The 25,352-nt window shown below is 53.4% G+C and overlaps 1 protein-coding gene across 3 annotated transcripts in view; it reads right to left on the bottom strand.

Annotated features, from left to right (window-relative positions):
- CCDC88C (coiled-coil domain containing 88C) overlaps positions 1 to 25,352 on the bottom strand; it is a 129,600-nt gene that overhangs the window by 71,647 nt on the left and 32,601 nt on the right. For all 3 annotated transcript variants that reach the window (XM_079912138.1, XM_079912139.1, XM_079912140.1), the window contains exon 4: positions 4,160 to 4,229. In XM_079912138.1, coding sequence (XP_079768264.1) covers positions 4,160 to 4,229 — 70 coding nt within the window. The remainder of the gene's footprint in view (positions 1 to 4,159; positions 4,230 to 25,352) is intronic.

Below are 25,352 nucleotides of genomic sequence, written 5' to 3'. Positions count from 1 at the left end.
TAAAAGCACTGGGAGTCCTGAGGACGAGGGAGGGACGCAGCTGCAAACAGGGAGGTCATCAGGATGGGCTGCACCGAGTAGGTGATATGCAAGCAAAGACTGGAAGGATCTGTTCCTGTGAGTATCTGGGAAAAGCATTCCAGGCAGAGGGAACAGCCAGTGCACAGCACAGGGAGAAAAGTGACATAATCTAACTTTCTACGAGGACCGGCTGCTGTGTTGAGAACAGACGGCAACAGACAGCACGGGGCAAAGGTAGAGAGGCAGGCAGACAGAAGGCCACTCCAGTGCTAGCCAGGAGGATGGTGGTGGCTGGAACTGGTGGGCAGCAGGGCAGGAGGAGAGAAGAGCTCAGCTGTTTGGAAATTAAAGCCAGGGCACTGCCTGAGGAATGGGGGTGGGGTAGGAGAGAAGGATACATTTTGGCCAACTGGAAACAAGACAAAGGACACCCTACAACATCCAGTCCTGGGGGTCCACACACGGCCCAGCCACCGGGGAAGGCTTTTCTGCTACACGCCACTGTACGTGAGGGAGGGTTGGGGCAGGGTCCTGCAGGACCCCAGGCCAGGCTCCAAGAAGCAGCATCTACAGTAACAAGGTGCTGGACAGATGCTTCCCCGCGGACGGGTATCCAGGGAGATGATTATAAAATCACGCACAATCAGAGAGGAAATCCAGAGGTCATTCGAGGTACAAACAGGAAATAAGAGAATTGGGGGGACTGGGGGCCAGGAGGGCAGACGCTGAGGATGGAGTTTTAAAGTACGTGAAGTGTTTTCTCACATTCACTAAACCGTCCTTGAATTCCATCCAGGGTAGGAAAAAAGAGAACATCTTTTTGTCTGATGGGTGCAGAAGGACAGACATACAGAAAAATCTTCTAATAGTGTTAGTCATGACAGCTTCCTTTTTAGGTCAGAGGAAGGGGGTAAATGCTTGGTGTCTTGGGACCGTTTAGTGAGAGAGAGAGAGAGAGAGAGAGAGAGAGAGAGGAGAGAGAGAGAGAGGGGAGAGGGGGAGAGAGAGAGAGAGAGAGAGAGAGAGAGAGAGAGAGAGAGAGAGAGAGGGTGAGTGTGTGTGTGTGTGTGCGTGCGTGCGTGCGTGTGTGTGTGTGTGTGTGTGTGTGTGTGTTTGGACTAGATGTTCTGCTGGGATCTGTCCTGCCCCTGCCCTGGCTCCACTGACGTGCATTTACCAAAAACAAAAAATAACCCAAAACTGAAATGTTATAAATAGCAGTACAGTGTCAACATCTGCCAAAAAGAGCACAGACATGCTCCTGAGCCATGTGGCAGAATTCGTAAAAAAAGCCGCCCCGCGAGAAAGAAATCAACGTTGTTCTCTATTTTAAAAGAAACCCCAAATGCTTCACGCATCTATTTTTACAATTTAAAACAGAAAACACTATTCCACAAATATGTCTCTGGCACTCATGTTTGCGTCTTCTCGCTGGTGCACCTCTCCTGCCGACCTCCTCTGCTCTCGGAGCCCCCCGACACTCCTGTCAAAACCTACCCGTGCGTGCGCCCAGGTCTCATCCCTCCAGCCCTGACTTCAGGGGAGGCAGCCCCTCCCCTCTCAGCAGAGCCCGCAGAAGCTGCTGTCAGTCAGGCCCTGCCTGCCAGGGGCCTTCTGAGCTTGCTGCAGCCGTTGGGATTCTCGTCCTTAACTTTCCCAGGGCTCCCCATCTCATCAATCCAACTTCTCCATCAGAACTGGGGCCAGAACCTCTTCAACTGACGTGCACTGATTCTATATGGTGCTGGGGACCAGAGGGCAGGCAATTCACCTGTCAGCTTAAAAGCGGCTTCCCCACAGTGTTCTAAAACCGGATTGTTGGGGAAGGTTGCACAACTCTGTCCATTTATGAAAAGAATCACTAAATTGTATACTTAAAATAGGTGAATTTCATGGTATGCAAATTATACATTAATAAAGCTATTAAAAAAATCAGCGTCCACATCTCTGCAGGTGTTTCTGTCCAGCACCAGACCCGAGGTGCGACCTGGGTTCCTTGCATGTGGACAGTCTCTTGGCCCCATGTAGTTCAAAGGGGCTAGAACAGAGACTCAGCTAGGGGGAAGGCTGGAGCCAGGGTTCCGGCGAGTGGAGGTGCCTGCCGGAGAAGGGGCGCCCAGAGGGCAGGCTTCCAAATGGCAGCAGGTGGGGGGGGGCACTGACAACGGGAAGGTGGCAAACTACGCAGTATGATGGGGTGATGGGGTGACATGCTGCCTGGGTAGGGGAGGAGGACGTGGTTAGTATTAGATTGAATCATATGCCACCGTCATTTCTGTAGGTCAAATGGTTGAACACTGGCAATCGCCTACAGCTCAACCTAACAGCTGTCCGTGTGTGATAACGGACCAGAGCTCAGGCTCGTGCGTTGGATGGAGCAAATTCCCAATCGGCCCCTCTGCTCATGGGCTAAGTGACCGAGGGCTTGTCACTTCAACTCCGTGAGCTGCCGTTCTCTCATCTATAAACGGGATGGCACGGTCACACCCCGGAAGCACATTTCCCTTTCCATCTTTAAACACATGTCCAATGCCCAGCACACGGTGGGCTCACCAAAGGCTCAAGCAGGGAGCATCCTTCTTTCCTGCTCCACTGCTTTCCTCTCCTCATCTTACGATGTTGTCTCTAGAGCAGATGGAATAGAAGAACTAAGCCTGAACCACCAACCTCTCCGGGCATCTCTCTTCTAACATCAGCCCCTCAAATAAGTCATATAAGTCATAAGTCAAATAAGCAGCACAGTTCTGCTCAGCAAAGCAGACCCTTACTTTCCTGATGTTACTGCAGAAACACAGGAGTCCCAACTGTCCCTGGAGCCCAGGGCTGCATCTGAGTCCTCTACCTGGGGGAACCATGAAATAAAGCCAGTAAATGAATGGCCCTAAGGCAGAGCTGGGGGTGGCGCGAACCAAGGGCTGCCTGTTATTAACGCACCAAGTGGGGAAGGGTGAGGGGCCCCCAGGTGGGCCTGGGTGCACTCTGCAGAGCCAATGTGTAAGGCTGGGGGTGCTCACGGGTCAGCGGCACCGAAGATGAACAGGAGGTCAAGGAACCCCCTTCCTTTGGCTCCCGTAGCGAAAAGGGAAGTGGGGCCCAGGAGGACCGCCTCCACGAACAAAGTGATTAAATGCTCAGCTGCCCTCGACCCGGTGGCCCCTGAAGCTGCTGCTCAGGGCCAGGGCTCCTCTATGAGAAATGTCCTCGACGGGTCACTTGGTATACTTCTCCGTTGCTCTCCAGCCAACTGAGCTCACGTGGACAGGAGCAAGGACAGCCAGACTCCAGGGAGAGCAGGGCGGGGAGGGACCGACAGAGGGAAGCTTCAGTTCCTTCTGCAAAAGGCTCTAACGTGTGGGATCCTTCCTGCATTCCTTGACTCCACACCTAGCCCAGGAGGCTAACAAGGTCTCCACGGGAACCAGGGAAGTTCCAGTCAGCGAGCACATCTGTCCCTGGGGCCTGCAAGCTTTCATCCATGAGCCACGGGTCCAGGTGAACGCACACAAAGGTGGAGGGGAGGAAATCTACCACCCTGTTTAACCAACCCAGTGTGTTAACTCTCAGGGATGAACTAAGCCCTGGCTCTCTGGAAGGTGTCCAGGAGGACATTTCAGTCTTTCAAAATCACACCGAGTGTCCGAGACTAGGACTTAGAACCTTGCCCACTCAGGCCTCAGAGACCAGAGGGAGACGTGAAAACAGACACACGACAGGATGTCCCGGTGAGATCTACCACGGGGGGAATAAAGCAGCACAGGATCCCAGCGGAAGGGACATTAGCTCCCTCCAAAGATTCTTTCCTGCCAATAGAGACCACATCCCACGATGGTGTGAGGAGAGACCCCTGGGGGTCCACCATACAACTCGGGGCCCTGAGCCCGAGGCCTCGCCTGCCTCTGGGCTCCAATCCCAGGGGTCAGAGGAGATATTCTTAAGGAAGAAATGTGCTCTTGGCGTGATGCCTCAGGGTGATAAACCCACCCGTTACGATCACACCCGAATGATCACGTGCTTTCACTGTGCTGGCTCCAAGCTGGCAGCCAGAGCCCTGCCTCTGACAGCTGCCCAGGGCTGATGGCCCTGCCCAGGCTCTACAGGGGGTGGGGGGGGGGGTGTCGGGGGGGTGGCTTTCACTCACCAGACAGCGGGTCTTTGCCAATCATCAAGACATTGGGCAAATTCATTACGATCAGCTGCTGGAGAACTTCCTACAGAAACAAAGGGGAAAGGATACCATTAAGCACAGAAAACAGAATAAAGACTGATTAAGACAATTACAGTTTACCAAGTTGCTGGATGAGTGTGCCAGCCATTAAACAGTAACTATGAAAACACCATATAACAGGAAGGAATAGTTAAGATACCAGTAAGCGAAAAGTCAAAAAAGCGAATTGTGCTTCCGCCTTGATTATTACCAAATAAAAATTAGGTCTGCGTGTGTACAGAGACTTTGGGAAAAAGAAGATACATCAGATGCTAGATTAGCAGGATCAGGAGTTTCTTTTTAAAAGATGTCTTTATTTTTACGGTATGGTTTGCTTGTGCAATTAAAAAATACAGAGTAAAGATTAAACGGATGCTACTGTGTCTTTACAAGCTGACGATTTGGGATCCTAGCTTTCGGCAGGTCTTTGGTACAGGCTGTAAGTGAGACTTCTCTCTTTTCAGCAGTGACTTCCCTGGGGGAGGGATAAATCACAGCTACTCTGTGCCCGTCAGAGAGGGGACACACGGGAAGTGAGCTGCCTTCTGCCCTCACACCAAGGGCCTCTGAAAGAAGGCCCAGGCACCAGCCATCGGCCATGTCCCCTTGGGGTAGGGATGGCTAACAAAGTTCTCCTTGGAGTGTGCCGACCCACCACTCATGCTTCCTAGAGCAATTCTCAGGGCACGTTGGTCTTCCCTGCCCAGATGTGCCTTGCTTTTCACAAATCGGAAGATAAAAAAATCTAATTTTACAGAAGACAAGCAAGGTAGTAGGATTCCTAAGTATTCTTGGTCCTACAAAAGTGGTCAAGAAACTCTTGACCAACAAAGCTCCTCTTATGCCTTTAAAAAAAATGTTTCCGGGCTTCCCTGGTGGCACAGTGGTTGAGAGTCCGCCTGCTGATGCAGGGGACACAGGTTCATGCCCCGGTCCGGGAAGATCCCACATGCCGCGGAGCGGCTGGGCCCGTGAGCCATGGCCGCTGAGCCTGCGCGTCTGGAGCCTGTGCTCCGCAACGGGAGAGGCCACAGCAGTGAGAGGCCCGCATACCGCAAAAAATAAATAAATAAAATAAATAAATAAATAAATAAAATGTTTCTATTGAGACACGACTTTTTTTCCAGCAGTCGCTCTACTGATGACGTGATGAATCTCTGTACTCAGTACACTGCCAACCAGCACTGATGAAGAAAAAGGGGACAATTAACACGATCGGCTAATCCCACAGGGCCCAGCTGGACACCTCAGAGCTCTCTGAATCCTGAGAATGGTGGCCTAGGCAAGCACGCCTGGAGAGGCCAACACCTTCACAGAATGTACAAAATGATTTGAGCCACTCTCCATATTATCTTTCCATGGCTCCTGCCACACCAGAAATTGAGGGGAGGGAGGGGATGCTAAACCAGGAGGAGTACCCCACTCCCAAACACACAGGCCCCTCTGCACTCAGTGTTGGAGAATGTCTTTCTTTACTATCTGAGGTCACGTGTCACCTCACCAGAGGTGGTCAATGTTTTCTCAAACAAGTCTCAGTGCTGGACAGAGTCTGAGCTGCGTTACAGCCTCAGCTCTCCTTCAGGGCTTGGAAAAGTCAACGCGGAAAAAACTGTTTCTCAATTGAATGAGCTCACCAAAGGATTCCACAGTCCCTCCCTGGGGGCAAAACACACACTGAGTAAAATCAGGTAAATCCACTTCTAGCAGAAGGAAGGACTCCCAACCAGATGGGTCCATCCTGTCATGGAGTCCCTATCCAGCCTCAACACTAAACTCAAGTGCTCAGCCCAACTTCTAGAAGATTTCCTTCTTATCACTGTCCAACCAGCTATAGTCCCCTTTGAAGTCTTGGCTGGTTTCCTCTGCCATGGTCCAACTGTCTGGAGTGCCAGCCCTATTTATCAGGGTGCTTGAAGAAGGGTGCACACGTTTATGAAGGAGATACAGAATGAGAAATCATCTTGAAGGTCTCTGCATTGCAATAATGCAAAGTGGTATTTTTATGCTTATGATTACCTAAGCAAAAGACTGCTGGAAACACTGCTAGAAAATATTGCTGGAAAATCCATGTATTCTCCTTCCCAAACTGGATGGTTCATTTTGTCTAATCAGTATTTTCTAATTTTCCCACAAGAAATATCTATCACTTGCACAATTAAGAAGTAATGTTTCATTAACAATGTTTCCATGATGTGCTCCTCTCAAAACACATGGGCCTCCCAAAAGTTAATCCAAAATTTGGGGGCCAAAGATACCCCCAAGACCTTAACTGCTCCCGCCAAAGGACCACCAATCACATTTCCAGCAAAAACAGGCTCAGAGGTTTGAGTACGAAGGTCAGAGCTGGCCAGCAGAAATACAACATGAAACACATTAATTTCAAATGTTCTTAGTAGTCACCTTAGAAAAGTAAAAAGACGAGTGACAACATATAAATCATATACTTTAATTAAACCAACATTTCCAAAATATTGTTTCACCACATAACCAACATAAAACCATGAATGAGACACTTCACGTTCTTTTTTTCACACTAAGTCTTTGAAATTCAGTGTGTAGTTTACACTCACAGCACATCGCAATTCAGATGCTAAACTGTCACTGGAAACACGATCTGAATCAGCAGAGTCGCAAACCGAAGTTGTTCCAAACACACTTAAAAAGTTTCCAGTAACTGAATCCAGTATCAGCTTTCAAATCTAAACAAATTAGAAATTCACTTCTTCAGTCACACTAGCCACATCTGGAGGCCCCGCCAGCCACATGTGACGTGCTAGTGGCTGCCGTGCTCTGCAACGCTGGTGACGAGGGGATTCCCTGAGGAAAGCTGAGCAAATGCGTCCCCTCAGGGCGGCGGGGCCTCCAGGGCGACGGGCCAGGCCCTCCGGCTACGTGAGGAGGCTGCTGACGAGGGGCCCCTCCTGCCTGGTACTCAGAACAGAAAGCCACTGTGGAGCCCGCAGCTGACACACGGGCGGGCTCGGCGGGCACTGGTCACACCCCGGCCGGCTGCAGGAGCGGGGACACGGAGCGAGGACGGAGAGCACAGGCCCCAAGGTGTGCTCTGGGTAGCCCCCAGATGTGCCAACAAGCCTTCCTGGTGCCACCCGGGCCTTTGCAAAGGCAGAAACAATGCACACTGTCACATCCCGAGGCCAGGACGAGGGATAAGGGCACACACGAGCCTTGCGGCCTCTTGTCTCATCCCATCCTTGCGGCCTGACGGCAGGAGGGAAGAGTCAGGCTTGGGGTGCAGCCCTCCCAGAGACCCCCTGCCCTCCCTCCACAGAGAACTGGGCTGCGGAGAGGCAGGAGCAGGGCAGGGGGTGGGTTTAAGCACCGAGATCCAGAGCAGATTTTGTACCCCCGTTCCCTCTCCTCTGTGCACCTGCTTTAGGTGTGTTCTGAGATCCTAGTATAAGATGCTGAGGAAACCCCAGATTCTCCTTTTCCTAAACGCAACTGCACTAACTGCATGCTGGAGGGACCTCATTGCTAACCACTTGAAACCAACTAAAAGAAAAGTCACAAAAGTAGGTCAGCGCAGGGTGGTGGTACTTGGATTCTCATGTAGCAAGGGGGTCGGGGCTAGAAAGCTCTTTGTAAGTACAAGGGGAAAGAACCCACCTGACCCCAGCCAGGCTGCAAATCTAAAATTTAGGATCTTATCGACTCTGAAGTTCCTCCCAGGGCTGTCCTGACACAAACAAGGCCCTACACCTCGGGGAGGGATGGGACGGGCAGGACACTCCAGGAAGCGTCTGGCACCCCAGCTGGGGCTCCCAGGGGCTGCATCTGGTTTCGCACACAGTGTCAATAAGCCCAGAGACTCAGACCGCCCTCGGATTGACAGCTTCCTGATCTGGACCCTCCAGAGGCAACCTGGGGGGGACACGGGGAGTGCCGAGGGGCCGTCTTGAGGCCGTGGCACTGGCTCCCAGGGGTCACAGGTGGAGAGAAGCTCTCAGAACAGAACCAGGAAGCCGAGGGGAAGGAAGACGCTCCCTTCCTATTAGAATCCTCTCATGACAAGTACAAACGTACCCAGTGGGGAAAATCCAGGACACGGGAGGGGGTGCCCCAGTCCAGGCTTCACAGGTGACAGAGCTCTGCTAGTGGCAGGAAGGATGATGCAGGAGCGGGAGAGCAGATTTCAGAGGCACCAGGTCATGCGCAGAACTCATACACGATTACAACTAAGCAAGTGGCCTTGGTGGCGGCAGGACCTCCCAGCCCCCCGAGAGTAAACGAGACCAGCACCCAGGCACGTGGCTTCACTGAACCCACAACACCAAACGCTCGTCCCTGCTGGTGAGCACGGCTCCCCACATGTCAGAATCCAATATGGGGCCCAGGCTGTGATTCCCAGCTGGCTCCGGGAGTCACCTGGGCCCTCGTCATCCCTCCAGTCACCAGCCTTCACACAGGCCAGCGCTCCAGCCTAAACGTTCCTTCCCTCCCAAACTCCCTCAAACCTCACTCCTCCCAAGGAAGCTTCGAGGCTTCCCGAGTGCCTCCACGTATGTGCAGGTGGTGCTAAGTCTTGAGGTAACAAGATCTGGGGGATCCGTCACTGCCCTCTGGAGGTGGGGCTCTGGGAGAGGCAGGGGGACAGGGGGAGGGAAGGCAGAGGCTGGGGGCCGCACAGAGGGAGCTGGGAGGGACCCCAGGACAAGCCTGGATGCCTCACTCCACCTGGTCTGTCCCTTGGGCCAGAGGTGACCTGCGGTTCCCGGGGCTTGCAGGTGAAGCTCATTTTCTGCGTGTCGCCCAGTTGTCTCCATCAAATTGCCCAGTCCCTGTGGGAGATGGGCCTCCTAATTCCTTTCCAGCCAGTCTCTATCCAGGACTTATAAATAGAGCACCCACGGAGCCATGGCAGTGAATGTCCTGGAAGCCCTCAGGTAAGCCGTGCTTTCTCCAGGACCTCCTCCCTTGGTTGGAACAGGAGGACTCAGCTCCGGCCCCTCCAAAACCGACCCCCTCAACTTACCTCTGAGAATAAGTGTGTGTACCCCAAACTCCTAGCAAGCTATCTACTTCACCACAAAACTGTCAACAGCAGAATATTAAACAGAGGCTCTAAAACACCCACCTTCAAAATACAAATCCGAGTATGACCGGGTGTGTGTAAGGGAGCGGCACCTGAGGGCTTGTGCCGCAAACCGACGCTGGGGACTGGTTAGGTGATGGAAGGTACGGCCGCGATCCTGGGTAGGAAGAGGGCAAAGAATGCTGAAATGAATAAAAGGATGCCTAACTGAATGCAGAAAATTAAAGATATGCTAAAAAAGAAGAAACCCTCAAAGGAAATATACTAAAATGACAGAAATCTCTCTCTCTTTTTTTTTTTTTTTCCCAGTACGCGGGCCTCTCGCTGTTGTGGCCTCTCCCGTTGCGGAGCACGGGCTCCGGACGCGCAGGCTCAGTGGCCATGGCTCACGCGCCCAGCCGCTCCGCGGCATGTGGGATCTTCCCGGACCGGGGCACGAACCCGCGTCCCCTGCATCGGTAGGCGGACTCAACCACTGCGCCACCAGGGAAGCCCCAGAACTCTCTTTATTAGAGTGATCAGGACAAGAGCAAGCTTTCCCAACATTTAAAAAAGATTCTGTAATGTGGTTCTAACACCTTAAATTATTTTAACCCTGTGGCATGGCTTCCCCCAAAGAATGTCAGCAGCATCTATTTACTAGATATTGAACCGTGAACATGACAGGTCCACTAAAAAAAAAAAAAAAAAAGCCTTTCTCCGGAGACAATTCACAATGTATCCAACACAAAAAATGACGTGGATTATTGATTCTTTTAATCACCGCCCCCCCCCAATCAAACTTTTTCCAGCATCCCCCATCAGAAATTGCAAAGCCTCCATCGGCCGGGAAGAAGAGATGCCAGCCAGGAGAACTGAGGGATGAGGGCAGAGGCTGGCTTACAGCCCTGGGCCCTGCGCTGGGACCTGAGGCAGGAGGCCCTGGGGGAAGGGGTGGGCTCCCAGACCACCGGTCCCAGGAAAACGGAGGCTCAGGGATCCCGGAGAAGTTCACCCACCGCCTGAGGCAACGTAGGGGCCTTGCTGAAAAGGCTTAAAATCGTGCCAAGGCTCATGTCAACCTTCGTGCATGCTCAAACAGTAAGGTCACTTTCTCCGCTGGTGGAAGAAAGGAAAGGTCCCGGAAAGTTGCAGGGTGGAAACACTCTGTGTGTCTGTGGCAAAGGTTATCTTCAGTTTCCATTGGAAACACTGGGATTGTTGGATTAAGCACAATGATTTCACAACAAAATGGGAAGAAATCCTTTTCTCTTGCCAAATGAATTTTATGGCTCGACATTTTGCCAGGAAGGAAGAATAAACGCTGCTAAATGCCTTGAGTTTAGGTGCACAGAATGACCCTCCATGAGAGTTTGAAAAGGAGTTGTTAACATAGAGGAAATGAGAGGGAGATCCCAGAGATGTTAAGACAAACACCCACACGAGGCATCCAGGAGGAAGATGATGCTCATGGTTGCCAAGGAGATCAGGATGGTCCAGACAGCAAAATGTGCAGTCCACACAGTCCAAGCAACACAGAGACCCATCCAATACTGAGAATCAGTAACACAAGTAATACAGCTTTGAGTGCGCACCCAGCACACCTTTAAGTCTGGGGTTCAGATACTCAGAAACACATATGAGCGGCCTAGCTGTGAGCTGAGAACTCTCAGCTGGTGGAAAAGGCAGGGAGGTAGACCGTCACAGCACAAAAGGACAGGTGCCAGAGCAGCACAGCATGGGGGTACTGCCAAACTCTGCCCAGGCAAGTCTGGGAAAACGTCTCAGAGGCAGCAGCCTCTAAACCGGGCTGCGGAGAATGCTTAGAGTCCCGCAGTGTAGGAGAGAGCCAGGAAACGTATTAGCTGCTAAGTGTGGCCAGCAAGTCAAACCTTCGGTTACAGTGTACTGTACATACCCTGCATTTCCCACTGGGGCGCTCTTTCATCCTCACACATCACTGGCCCCGATCACCACCAGTCAGAATCCTATCCATCCTCCGAAGTTCAGTGAAAATGTCACCTCCTCCATGAAGCCCTCCTTGATGCCCTTAATCATATATGAGTTTCTTTCCCCTCAACTCCTAATGCTTCACCCTCCCACTTCTGTGGCACTTTCACATTTTGCCTCGCCAGTGACTCCCCACGCACAGGCAGCAAAAAGCAGCTAAGTGACAGCTGACAAAATGAGACCGATCAGAAAATATTCCTCAAAATTTATACTGAGTGAGGTTTTATTCTTTTTCAAGTCTCTTTTTTGGAAGTGGTGTCTTCTCTTTCTCACATGAACAAGAGGACCAAGTCCTGAAAACTAACTACTCTGCTCCACTACTATAAGTTACCTTACTCCCCTGTTATTTCCTATTTTACCTAGCCAAATCGTCCACCATGTGCCTGAAGATCCCACAGCTTGTAGATGTTAACCAAAGTTCAAAACATCTCAAAGTGAATTTGTAATGCTGGTTTGAATACGCCAGGCTTTCCAACTGTAAAATCCCAAATGTGATAGTTTTATGAGCAAACAAGCAAAGCAAGGGGAATTTAAAATTCCTAAACAGTAGACGTGACTCAGATGGGAAAGCCACCACACGTATTCCAATGTCCCCAGCGTCTATTCCAGTGCCCCAAGAGAGGAGGAGAGACTGCAAACCCCACAGCCATAACTTTTCCAGAAACCGCACGGCTAAGGTTCACACAGGTGAGGCGCCTCTGGGATTCTGAAAGGCTGAGACGCTCACACGGACAGACCGAGAAAGTCAGGAGCAGTATTCCTGCCAGTCTCTGCACACATCACAGGGCTTATACTCCTGCCATCAATTAGCACTCCTCCAGACTCCCACCTCGACTTGGCCAAGAGGGGTTCCTGAACTCCCTTCCACAACATCGTGGCCCAAACAAAAACACACACCCAAACACAGGGAGGGTCCCCTCTCTTTCCTCCTCCCAACATCATGTGGAGGGGTCAGGACAAGAATCACTAGGATTTCCAGTCGGAGGGAACCACAGCACAGCGCTGGTAAAGGGATTTGACGGCGGGATGCAGAGCGAGGGCCAGGTTGGGTGCTCTGGGCTGGTGAGCTTTCCCCGAGACCACAGACCGGGGCACTTTCTAGAGTTACGCTTGCCTCATACCTTCCCTAGTGACAGCCTGCTGCCTCCACCCCCAACCAATCATGCCTCCCTCGATGCTACCCCACCTGAGAGCAACGGGGACTTGACCCCCAAACGCGGCGACACGGCCCACGTTCTGCGATGTTACAGCCAGGAGAACGATTTTTTTAATTTAGCTGCTGAGCGGAGACGTAAGCCTGATGATTTATCCTCGGCCGCCTGTTCAGAGACGGGCCCACAGGCCACGTGCTTGTGATTCCATCTGGACGAGAGGCTCTCGTTTCCGCCACGTTCCCTCCGACTGGGGCAGGAAGCCCCAGCGAAATGAGTGGGTAATGAAGTGCTTTTATGTTAAGAGACTGTCACGTAAAGCTGCTGATAGACTCAGCCCATCTGTTCCACCTCGTTTCAATTAAGCCTGGGGTCCCCAGGGCTTGAAACTAGCTCAGGTCCGCACAAGCCTAGGAGCACCGGCTCCCCTAATGAGGCCACACCGAGTCTCAGAACCCAGCGATTTAAAGCCACCAACCTGGGCCATCTGCGGTTCCCAGATCGTCAGAAAACCCCCTACCCCTGAACACTTGGTGACTGCCTCTCCTCATGGCTGCGTTCACAGAAACAAACCAAGCCCAGCCTTTGTTCCCAGAGAGGAAAACAAATATTTCCTTTGAGCTGACCCAGGAGGAAGAGACGTGTGGGAAGGAACACCTGGAAACTCAAACACCAAGTGAGGGCAAAGCTACTCGCTGTGTGACCTCAGGCAAGTCACAGTCCCTCTGTGAGCCACACCCTCATCCGTAACAGGAGGAGGACCTTCTCTAAGGGACGTCTGGCTCCTTTGGGGGGGGGGGTGAGGGTGCTGGCACAGAGAAGCACAGCACATCTTCATAGTTACTAACTCAGGGCTGCCAACTCTGAAAACAGCCAAGGGCCCACACGTCCCAGGAGAGCCAGGGGAAACCCACAGGGACGGCACTGGACAATTCAAACGTCCCCGAGAACGCCTGCCACCCTCCCTTTGGGTTGCTCTGATGCTAGGAAGCATCTGTGCTGAGTTCCTGGACCAAGGAAGGTGGGGGGGGGGGGCAGCTCCAGAATCACGGGCAGGGTACCACATTCATCTCCTGAGAAGAAATTCTGCCCATAAATGGTGTCTCAGGAACGATTTTCCATGGTAAATACAAGCCTCGTCACCAGCAGCTAAAGCTGGGCTCTAGGGGAGAATGTCTGCGGTGAGGCCACCAGCAAGCAGAGGGGCAGCAGGGGCGATGGCAAGCTGGACCCATACCACCCCAGCCAACAGCAGAGGGTGGTGAGAATCAGAACTCAAAACCAGCACAGGGGGCTTCCCTGGTGGTCCAGTGGTTAAGAATCCGCCTTCCCACGCAGGGGACGCAGATCCGATCCCTGGTCGGGGAACTAAGATCCCACATGTCGCGAGGCAACTAAGCCCACAGGCCACAACTACAGAGCCCACGTGCTCTGGAGCCTGTGGGCCGCAACTACCGAGCCCGCACGTCGCGATGAAAGATCCCACGTGCCCCAACTAAGACCCGACACAGCCAAAAATAAATACATATTAAAAAAAAGAAAAAATAGGGCCTCCCTGGTAGTGCAGGGGTTGAGAGTCCGCCTGCCGATGCAGGGGGCATGGGTTCGTGCCCCGGTCCGGGAAGATCCCACGTGCCGCGGAGCGGCTGGGCCCGTGAACCACGGACGCTGAGCCTGCGCGTCCGGAGTCTGTGCTCTGCAACGGGAGAGGCCACAACAGTGAGAGGCCCACGTACCGCAAAAAAAAAAAGAAAAGAAAAACGAAAACCGGTAGAGCCTTATAGATTATCTATGGAACACAGAAACTGAGGCCTGGAGAGGAACATCACAGGGGGTGTAGCGTCCCCATTTGGGTCTATAAAGCCAGGATTTCTCAGCTCTACCCTAGGGCTCTTTTCCTCTGCTCCAAGGAGCTCACTTCTATTCAATAGTATCTACTCAGGGCCAACTACACGCCATGACCAGGCTGCAGTGGGGATTTGGGGGAGGGAGAAGAAGGATTTAGACGTTTAGGCAGGATGGGGAGGGAGGGTGGTCCTATCCTCACACTTGAATGCCTAGAGGGGCTCAGGGCTGCCCTGTCCTCTCCTCCCAGCAAAGCAGCAGCATCCGTGCTTGGGGTTGATGCGAAGAACCCTATTTTATGGTGGTGAGGGATCCTGGAGCTACAAATCAGCAGCTGTAGAGTTCCCTTCCCTGGGCTTCTTGCAAAAGTTAACATTTTTGTTGATGGGCAGAGGGAGGGCACGGGGCTCACAGCCAGCACCACCTTTAGGCCAGAGCGCAGTGTGCGGGGTCACAGCAGGGTGGGGACACGCGTCATGCGGGGCCGGTGGAGCCACCAACACCACCAGGTCCACGGGACCCATCCTGCTCCCCTGCACCCTCGCCAGGTGGCAGCTCTAGGCTGGTTTCCTGGCACCTTCTGCCCTGGGCATGCCCAAAGAGCTCAGCGGGAGAGGGGCGGCCGTCCCCTGTCCCAGCAAGCAGCTGGGCTGGGGATCATGCGTCTCTGCAGCCACTGTGCCCCACTCTGCTCCACCCACCACTCAGGGCAGGCAGGGCCGGGGCGGGCCGCACACCCCGGCAGCCCTTACCCACTACCAGACGGTGCTGCACCAGTTCCCTCAGTCCCGGGGGACACGGGGGAGCAGAGTGTGCGTGGGCGCATCAGCGGCAGGTGGCAGCCTGCCAGGACCTGTGAGGGCAGGGAGAGGCAGGCAGGGAAGCCAGGCCACCGCTGCCAACACAGAGCGTGAGCATCGCAGGCCTCGGGGCATCACTGCTCCCTAACGCCCATCGCCCCAGGGCAGGGGCCTGGCGGGCAGGGAGAGCAGAAGGGTAGCCGTTCACTCTGTTAATTACACCATGGTATTTCCTGGGCACCTGCCGGGGGTCAGGTGGTGGTGGCAGAATACACAGACACGACCTCTGTCCTCAAATCCAGGAAATGCAGACAAACAAGCTCAACAAAACCGAGAGGGAGAAGTGAGGGTGTCAGGGTGTGTGCACGGGGCGGGGCCCTGCTCTCGGGGAGCCCACAGCCTGGCAGGGGACGGGCCTGCTGGCAAGCCTGGTGCCATAACAGAGCGGATGTGAGACACCTGAGCTGGGGGACGATGGGAGCACACAGGAGGACTAATCCAGAAAGGCTTCCAGGAGGAGGGAGCGTTCGGCTAAAATGGAAACAAAGAGCAGGTGCCGTCCAGGTGGCAACAAAGGCAAAGGAAGTAATAGAAGACCCTCCCCCACCCTGTGTCTCCCCCCACCCCACCCCCACCCACTGCAGCCCCAGAATGGAGAAAGAGAAGCCCTGCACAGGGAGCTAGGGCCTGGCACCCGCTCTGTGCTTATCTCCACAGTGGCAGCAGTGGCTCTGGAGTCCCCTAGCCAGGTCCACCGCCAGCCTATCACTGCTTCAACCCCCCCAGGTGGCTGGACAGGGGGGTATCACACCCAACCCACAGGAGCGCCTGGCATGTAATTAGGCCCCCAATGGGTGCTGTCCCCGACACGCTCAGGGAGAACAAGCATGCCTGCCTCCTCCTGCTTCAAGGGTCCCAACCTAGAACAGCCCTGCTGTGCACACATGCAGGAGGCCTGCAGCGACTGGAAAGTGAAACCCATAAGGAGACGGCCACGGCTACTGGGGTGCAGGGGCTTGTCCTGGAGATCCCCAGGCCCGGGGAAATCCTCCCCACCCCTGGGCTCAACCACACCCCTTTCCTGCTCTATCCCTCGGGGCTTAGGGCCAGGCAGGAGCATCTCAGTGTCCCTCCTTTGCTCCTGCTTTCTCTCTTTTCCCTCTGGTCTCAAGAGGAAAAGCACACACACGACAGTTTCCACTGCGAAGGGTGGCAGAGGTTTCAACGCTGAAGGGCTGGCGGGGTGCTAGGCTGAGAGTTCTAAGCACAGGTCTTGGCTCCAGGGGCAAAGTGAGCATGGCTGATTAGCGATCTCTGCGCCCTGGGCACAGCAACAGAACTTGAGCCTCAGAGAAGGGTAAAGGCTGGAGAAGTGGGTCAAGTTCGGTGGGAGCACCGAGGGAGCAGGGAAGTCTCCGTGGCGGATAAGGGAGCGAGGTGAGACCGTATTACTGCTCCCCTCGCCCCCGCGCGCCCCTCTGAAAAAGCTGCCGGTGAAACAGGTGGTACAAGCAAACAAATCCTGCAAGCCAGTCACTTCTCGTCATCATGAGAGTTTGCAACAAATGGTCAGACTTCACCCAGAGAGCAAGAAACTCTGGAAGCTTCTTTCATTCTGTCACCAAGAACTTATTCTATAGCAGGAAACTGGGGGAGGGCAATTCAGGACACAGCTGAAAAACTGGGGAGGAGAAAGGTTAAGAAACAAGTGTGTAATAACTACCATCTCAGCAGGAAGTGAAAATCTCAACAGATGGTATCGACTTCAAGGCAGCTGTCCACGCTGGTGGGGTGGGCACCTGATGCAATGCTCTCCACCCCTCCACCCACCTCCAGCGCCTCCTTCCCTGCCCAAACCCCTCGGCTGGAAATAATCACTTCATCTGTGCCCCCTGAGCCCCAGCGCAGTGTACCCCACATTCGAGGTGACTGGGAACCCTGGGTGCCGGGGGTAGGGCACTGTAGCGTGCTCACTTCTGTATCCTCGCCCACCCCGGCCTCTGCATGTGCTGCCCGCAGCAGACGCACTCGCCAGCTGCTGGCTAAACTGAACCAACTGACCACAGGGAGGAAAGGTCTCAACTGGACACGCCCTCCCCCTGCTAGAGTGCAAAGAACACTTTCTTCTGAACGATGCTAAAGCAGAGCCTGGGCTCCACACTTTGTATTATCTCATTTAATCCGAACTGGCAGGGGGTACGCCTGGCCCACTAGGATTTGCCAACACAAGATGCACTTGATCAAATGTTTTTCATTGCTGGGGATCCTATAGTAAATGAGGGAGATAAAGAGGTAAATGAAAAGGTCATGCGATGTGCCAGGAAGTAAGAAGTGCTAAGAAGAAAAATAAGGGTAGGACGACCCAAGAGTGAAGGAAAATAAAGCTATTACAGACGGGTGGTCAAAGAGGGTCCTCCGATGAAGCAACAGTTGAACAAACACAAGTGGAGAGAGAGAGAGAGCATGCCAGGTGGACATGTGGAATAAGAGACTTACAGGCAGAGGGGACAGCAAATGAGAAGGTGACTAGAACATGCTGTGCAGTCCCACTGAGCCCGATACTGGTGGTGGCCCAGCCTAACCAGAGCCAGCAGTGCAGTGGTCCTCATGGTCTGACAGCCCACTCTGAAGCCTTGCGAGGCACAAGGAGTGCTCACACGAGTAACTCACCACGACACCAGGGGTTAGAAAGAGGGTTTAAGCCTGGGTGTCAGGCACAGGTGATTGGTAGCGGTATCTGGAGTGCTGTGTTAAGAAGGATTCTGAGGCCAGGTCTGGGCTCAGAGGCAGAGAGTGCGATGATTGATTAGTGATGTCTGCCTGAGCCAGGACTTAAGCGGCCATGGCACACCCTTGTGTAACCCACCCAGTGTGATAAGCACTGTAACACAGGTATAAAACTGTGAAGGGATGTGAGGGAGGGACCAGTAATCCTCTGCCACTAGTTATAAACCCGTGACCTGAACTTCGTCTGCTAAACCAGCTTCACTTTCCAAGTCTTCTTATCAGGCTGCAGGCTCCCCAGGGTAGACACTTGGACTATCTCCCTCCCCACTGCCCCCCAGGGCCTGGCACAAGCAGGGGCTCACTCGGCATTTGTCAGATGAGCTAATGAAGGGCCACGAGCCCCAGGCCGGTGTGTGTGTTCACAAGGTGAAGACCTTGAATGTGGATCCTGTAGGACAGGGGCAGAAACACTGCCCCACAGTTAGGTCACTGGGCCCTACTGCATGAGGCTCTGATCTGAGGACCTAAAAAAAAAAAAAACCCTTTCTTTCATTTTTTAAAAAATTTCATCCTCTTTATTAAAAAAATTTTTTTATTGTAGTTGATTTACAATGTTGTGCCCATCTCTGCTGTACAGCAAAGTGACTCACTTATACACATATGAACGTTCTTTTTTTCATATTCTTTTCCATTATGGTTTATCACAGGGTATTGAATATCGTTCCCTGTGCTATACAGTAGGACCTTGTTGTTTATCCATCCTATACATTGATACACTAGTTTACATCTGCTAACTTTCATTCTCTAAAAAAAAAAAAAAGGGAAGCTTTTCTTCAGATGTGAGCAAGGCGGGTGTAAGGACCACCAGATTTAAAGAACATTTCAGAAGAGGCAGGAGAACTAAGGCACGCAGACCTGCCCCAGCACCTGGTCACAAGGCAGGCCAGCTGCCCAGCCTCCCGCAGGGCCAGCTGAGAGCCCACACTTCAAGCAAGTACAGGCACCCTCACCAGCTGTTCCTGAGCCCGAATTGCGCAGGACGGCAGTCTGTGCCCACCTTGCCGCTGCAGCAAGTGGACTCTTCCAGGCCAAGCCAAAGAGAGTTGAGGCCCACCTCTGCACATTCAGTGAGCACACAGTAACGCGGAGGCTCTGTTAGGCATGGGGTGGGGGCGCGTGTGAGGAACATCTCACTCTGGTCCAACCCTTTCCAGGGTGTCCACACCATCTTGTGTCCTGCGGGGCAGGTGCTTGAACTGTGACCCAGGAATAAACTGAGATGCACAGCTGGGCCTTGGGTCACGTGGCTAGTGATGACCAAGCTGGGGCTGGAACCTAGGGAGTTCACAGCATGGTTGGCGAGAAGAGGCGTGAACCCAGTGAGCTCGCAGCCCACGGGCATCCTCAGAAGGGACCCCGAGGTGTTGGGAGGTGGAGTGGTCCCCGCAGGCCGCAGTGGCCAGGAGAGGCTTCACGGGTCACTCAGGCCCCGGGAGAGGCTGTCAATAAACACGTCAGGCTTCTCGCCCTGAGCAACTTGTCCTGCCCTCTCAGAGCCTCAAAATACCTAAGTGCTCCTCTTAGGACATTTGTGCAGCTGGCTTTGGGGGCTACTTTATTTGCACCTGCTTCCTCAAACTCAGCCACAGTCCTCTGTGTTCCCATAAACTGCCTCGATCTTACATTCACTCGTTCACTCCTCCATACATTCAGCAAGCACTTACTTGTTAAAACAAGCCCAGGTCTACTCCGGGCAGCGCACTAGGAGCTGGGGGTGTGATGGCGAGTGAAAGCACATGGGATCTCTGCGCGCCTGGAACTCAGACTCGTGGTGGAGACGGGCATTTGTCAACCGCCCCCACTCTCAAGCGCAGAGTCAGGAACGGGGCTCTCATCGGGCACGGGACAAGCTCTAAATACACGTTCCCTGAATGAATGCAAAGGAGAGGAGGAACGCTGGAAAGCCGGCAACCGGTCATCATAAATCCCCAGGAGCAGAGAGGAAAGATGCAGAGAAGCGGGATGTGCTGTGCCTCCCAGCTGGGGCCACGAGCCCGGGGACAGATGGCAGCAGGATAAGCCACGGCGCTAGCTCGGGCCACGGCTGAGGGCCCACAGGCACGCCAGGCCTGCCGAGGTAGGGAAGGCCTCTTCTGCCGACGGTCACGCTGCCACTACCCTGGCCACGCAGACCCAGGAAAGCAAGGCCGAACGTGGCCGAACACGGTGCAGAACTGCTCCGGGCAGGTCTGGCTCTGGCTGCAGCTCCATGCACACATAAGCTGCCCCCCCGTCGCTCGCCACACACCTGCAGGGCCGCCAGCCCCCCTGCAAAGAGCGGCTCTCACCCTGTGTCCACCGAGACGGTTTGCTAAAGAAAAAAAATTACACAGAAGCTATAATGAAGCTCCCCCATCCGACAGAGCCAGCTCATCTCATCTCACACTGTCCGCAGAGCTGAGGAGTCGCAGTGAACAGGGAGGGACGGAAGCACCAGGCCGGGAGGGGCATCTTCAACAGGGGCAGATGTGCGGTGGAAGCCGCAAGTCCATTCCGGGAAAGTGAGGCCGCTGCAGGGGGCGGGCCTCGAGGGCCTTCACGACTCTGCAGTGGAGCCTGCCGTGAAAAGTACACTCCGAGCAAGTGAGTGTCTGGGGCACGCGGCACTGGTCGGCTGACCATCTTTGCTGCTTTACCTCTGCTGTCGCAGGCCCGGTTCCCAACTTGCAGATCTAGTGGCGTTCACAGGAGTTAGGTGACCTGCCCAGGTCACCTGCAGGGGGGTGGAGCCCAGGACCCGGCACCGGCTCCTCGGAGTCCAGGTGCCAACTGAAGGTGCTGCTGACCTTTTGAATCCACAGGACTCAGGGTGCAATCATTACGCACTCACGGTGCTCAGGGCCACGGGGGCAGGGCGGTGACATGCTGTATCCTCGAGAATTACACACATCTGTGAGCCACGAAGACATGGAAATAGGGACTTACCCAGGGTTCAAGCTATTAGAAGACCAGCAGACCACGAGACCCTATCCCCCACCCCAGGGGGTCAGGGACCTGGGCGCTGCACTGCACTCCAGGCAGCAGGAAGGGGGAAGAAGGAAAGGCATGCTGCCACCTCCTCTCAGGAAGGATTCTCAGAAGCAGCGCTCAACGCTGCCACTTACGTGTCCCTCGGCGGCATGGCCATGCCCAGCTGGAGGGGAGGCTGGGGGCTCCTTTACTAAGGAAGAAGGGGCGCGTGAACAGGAGCAGGGGAGTGATCTGCCACATAAGAGGAGATAAAACGTGACCTCTGGCCTTGTGGAAATAACCATCGCGTTAGAAAGATACACACATGTGGAACCGATTAGTGGGTGAGGCCCTATATAACAAGGCACCGATTGTGTGACACAGATAAGGAAGCAAGCGGTTAAGGGAGAGCAAAGCCACAAGCCGGCCGAGGTCACTCCAGCCAGCAGGCACCGTGGAGGGAGGCCTGAGCCGGACAAAAGCAGGGAGTGGGGGGGTAGGGCAGGAGCAGCAAGGGAATGTAGGCTCCGCCCCAGCCCAGCGAATACTGGGCCGTCACAGCCTTTGCTAAAACGAGTTGGGGTGGGAGTGGGGGAGTGCTGGACCTGACGTGCACAGAACTGGGTTAATTATTCATCACAATCCCCGGCTCCTGGCATTCACCTGTAGTCACACATGACTCACTTTCATTTAGTTTTTTTTCACAACGTACTAACCACCTGCAAACCCACCACCCCCAGCAAAGGCTGGGACCTCGACAATAACCTACATCTAACCAGACGGTGCCCCATTCCACACCCCGACCCCTCCCATCCCAGATACCACCAAACTCAATCAGAAGGGCACATTCCCCTGCCCTTTTTTTTTTTTTTTTTACAGTTTTACTGCATCTGTAAAATGTTCCTAAAAAAGCACATTTATTTTAGTTACTTTTGACTTTATCAGAAAAGGATTAGTGCTGTATGTAATCTTTGGGAGCACATCCTCTTTTTACCTAATATTTACGACACTGCTAAAATTCATCTACATCGTTGCGCGCTGCTGCAGTTAATCTGTCTGGACAGCTGTATAATATTCCATTGTATGGTCACGTCTCAGCGTATTCATCCACTCCCCCGCTGATGGGTATCTGGGCTGCTTCCAGCCTTTTGCTGTTGCGCACAGAAACGCTGCGAACACTCTTGTACAAGTCTCCCGGAGTCCACGCACAGGAGTTTCTCTCCAGTATACACCTGGGCGTGAAATCAGCTGGGCCGGAGGGCACGTGGACGTTGAGCTTTAGGCTTTAATGCCAGACTGTTCTCCAAAGCGCCTGCACCAATCTGCACTCCCTCCGCAGTGGATGAGAAACACTGCAGTGATCACTGGCGACACACTGGCCACCAAGACCTTTGATCCCTCCCAACTCCCTGGGTCAGCGCCTCCTTCACACAGAGCAAACGATGACCCAGCATCACAAACTACTCTGTGAGACAGCTGGCTCTTGGCCCCCAGCCAACGTGACTCTAAAACCTGGTGTCCCTCCCGCCAAGGCCTCCCACTCAACTGGCCAACTCTTGCCGGAGGGAGAGGGTTGGAAGGGCAAGGATGACATTGCAGTCAGAGGATTACATCAAGAAGTACATCCCAGTAGGGTCAAGCTCGGGGTCAAGGGCTGAAACACAGACACCCCAGGACAGTCTGAGGACAGAATCTGGCCTTTGTCTCTGGGGGCCCACGGGACGAGCCACTGCGAAGTCTGGCCCGGCCTCCCATGGCCAGCATTTTCTCAGTCCGTCATTCACCGCCCCTGACTCCTCATCTCCTCGCGTTGAGCCCACGTGAGTAGGATGTGGACAGTGCCCCAGAGAGGACTCCGTGAGCTCACCTCCTTCCACTCCATTCCAGCACCTCCTCTCCGAGGCGCCAGGTGCCAGCGATGGCCTTCCATGGCCAGGTCTGTACCTACACCGGCACCTGGGCTTCCCACTGGAGTGCCTGACTCCTTCCCCATTTCCAGTGGGCCTGCCTGACACCAACATAAAAAAAAAATCAACTTCCTCTGCCTGTAAGCAGTTTAATTAGTGGAGAAAGAGTTTACCCTGAGAACAGGATGAGAAAATTTAAGTAAAAGCAAAGGTGTTTGGGGTTGAATATAGATGCTACGGTCTCTTAAAAGGGAGTGAGATATTGGGGCCTGAACAAACCCACTGTGAGAAAGCACCTCCGTGCTATGGGGTGGGATCCTAAAAGGACCCGCACCTCCCAGCTTCTAGTTGATCTTGAGAGTGGCAGGGCCCCTGCCCCACAGCATTCATTCCCTCATATGTGTTTTGTCTCCATACAGAGATGCTCAATAAATGTTTATCCAATAAAAACAAAACTCACGTTGCCATTTATGCAAGAGTACCCAAAACCTTTGTAAAATGTTATTGATAGAATTCTCGTCACGTTGGGGTGGTTGAACGTACTACAACTTTTCAGAAAATGCTACACAAAGGAGCACATCAGTTTCAAGAAGCAGGAGGAAGAAGCAAGGACACAGAGCAAAGTGCTGGCGTGTCAGCAGACATGCACCTCTAAGCAGGTTAAAGCAGTTTTATGGAAGAGCACCAAAAATTATACACACACAGTTTTCAGTAGAATCTTATACACTTTTAAACACTGTTAACGTGAAAAATTTCAGATGTAAATAAAAGGAGAGACAACAGTACAGTAAACCCCCATGTACCCAACATGCCAATTCAACCATGTGCGAGATTTGCTTCATCCATCTTTCTTCCCTTTGTTATAAAAAAAAAAAAAAATTTAAAGCAAACTCCAGCCCCTTGTCATCTCACCCCTCCATCAGAAGGCATCTCTAAAGAATACTGGTGTTTTCTAACATAACCACAATTACATGCTTTGAAATTTTTTTCCCTATGTGCTTATTAAAATGAAGCACTCTGAACGTTTTTGGAGGACAGCCCAGAAGTGGGAGGGAGAGAAGGGTAGCGGGGAAGAGGAAGAAGGGGCGGGCAGAGCGTAGATACAGGATTCCTGCTGGTGAACCTGCAGAGGCTCCAGGCAGCGTTTCTGACTTGCACCCCCCCTGCCCCGAGCAGGTCTCTGTGACTCCAACCACTGGCCAAGGAGACTGTGAAATGGGGGGAATGACGACACACAAGGGTGGAGTAACGTGGTTGGTGGAAAAATCAAGCAACTCCTGTAAGGGCCAAACTGACTCCGCATCCTGCAAGAAACATGAGCTAAAAACGGGGGACGTGAGGCAGCGTATGCCTTGATCCACCCTTTGTTTAACCCGCTGACAGCAGCTGCTCCCATCACGGAATATGCCACACCTGCATCGCACAATGGCTCCCAAAGAGGCACTGGTTGGGTGGTAGTTACAGGTGCAGAGGCTACTCCGTGGGGAGCCTGCCCTACGAAGGGGGCTGTGACCCACCAGACGCATCACACGCTACCGAAGGGACCGCAAGGGCTACAGACCCCAGGTCTCAACACCGCCAGAGCACAGGTGCTGGGCAAAGGGCAGGCGGGACAAACCAGCTGGCAAACGTGGAAAGAACCTTTGGGGTCTAGGATTTTGTCTTCTCTGCATTCTCAATGCCCAGAAAGTCACCCATTCTTCCTGCTCCTGAAGAAAAGCACTTTCAAACCTGACACACAGAGAGAGTTGAGGGTGGCAGCTTTTGCCCTTTCTGCCCACAGCCTGGGTGAGAGCCCTCATGGAGGGATGTCAGAACTGTCTTCCACCCAAATCAGGCCTTTCCTGCAAGACCCAGCTCACTCCTCTCTCCTGTCCAAGCCCATCTCCCTGCCTCCATCCTGATTTCTTCTGTGGTGTATTTCCTGAAGGGCCCAGTCTGGTACTTTCTCCTCACTGCTTCACGCCTGTACGTCTGGCCCCTTGCGAGGATGGGCTCCTCAGTGTCAGGGCAGTGGGAAGAGCGTTGGGTTGGGAGCGGCAGCCTTAGGCTCCAGTTCCAGACCCAACACCAAACACGGAGACAAGTCACAACTTCTCTGGGCCTCAGTTTCTTCATCTGTAAAATCAGAGATAACACACACTGTGCAGGGAACACTACTCGCCTCCTCCTCTCGCCTGCATGGCAGACATCGCTAATCGATTAAAGCACTCTTGCCCACAGATCCAGGGCAAGGCCTCCCAGCTCTTCTCAACACAGCACCCTGAGCAGCCACAACTAACCCATCTGCACCCAAGAGATGCCACCTAAACCCACCTGCCGTTCCCTGGACCAGCCGGTTTCTAAGGACACCGTAAACGTGGTGGTCCCACAACACAGCACCTAGGAGAAGACTACACAAAGAGTGGGAACGGTTAATCCTTCCCCAGAGTATCTGGATTCTGAACTGGTTGTTAGGAATGAAGGCCCTTACAAAGCTGTGTCGTCTCCAGCCCAGCCTCCACTGTATTCTGCAGTGTCTTAACCTTGAGCTCCTCCAGAACAGGGAGGACATCTGCTCATCTCTCCATCCCTCTTGGAGGCCCAGGGCCGAGCTGATCCACGCTGGGCCCCAAGGAAGCCAACCAGCAGGTGAGAGAGAGAAGA

Source organism: Stenella coeruleoalba (assembly GCF_951394435.1).
Source record: "Stenella coeruleoalba genome assembly, chromosome: 2".
In the NCBI taxonomy this organism is placed as follows: Eukaryota; Metazoa; Chordata; class Mammalia; order Artiodactyla; family Delphinidae; genus Stenella; species Stenella coeruleoalba.
Note: the sequence above shows the minus strand (reverse complement) of the source record. Positions and strands in the feature narration are given on the sequence as shown.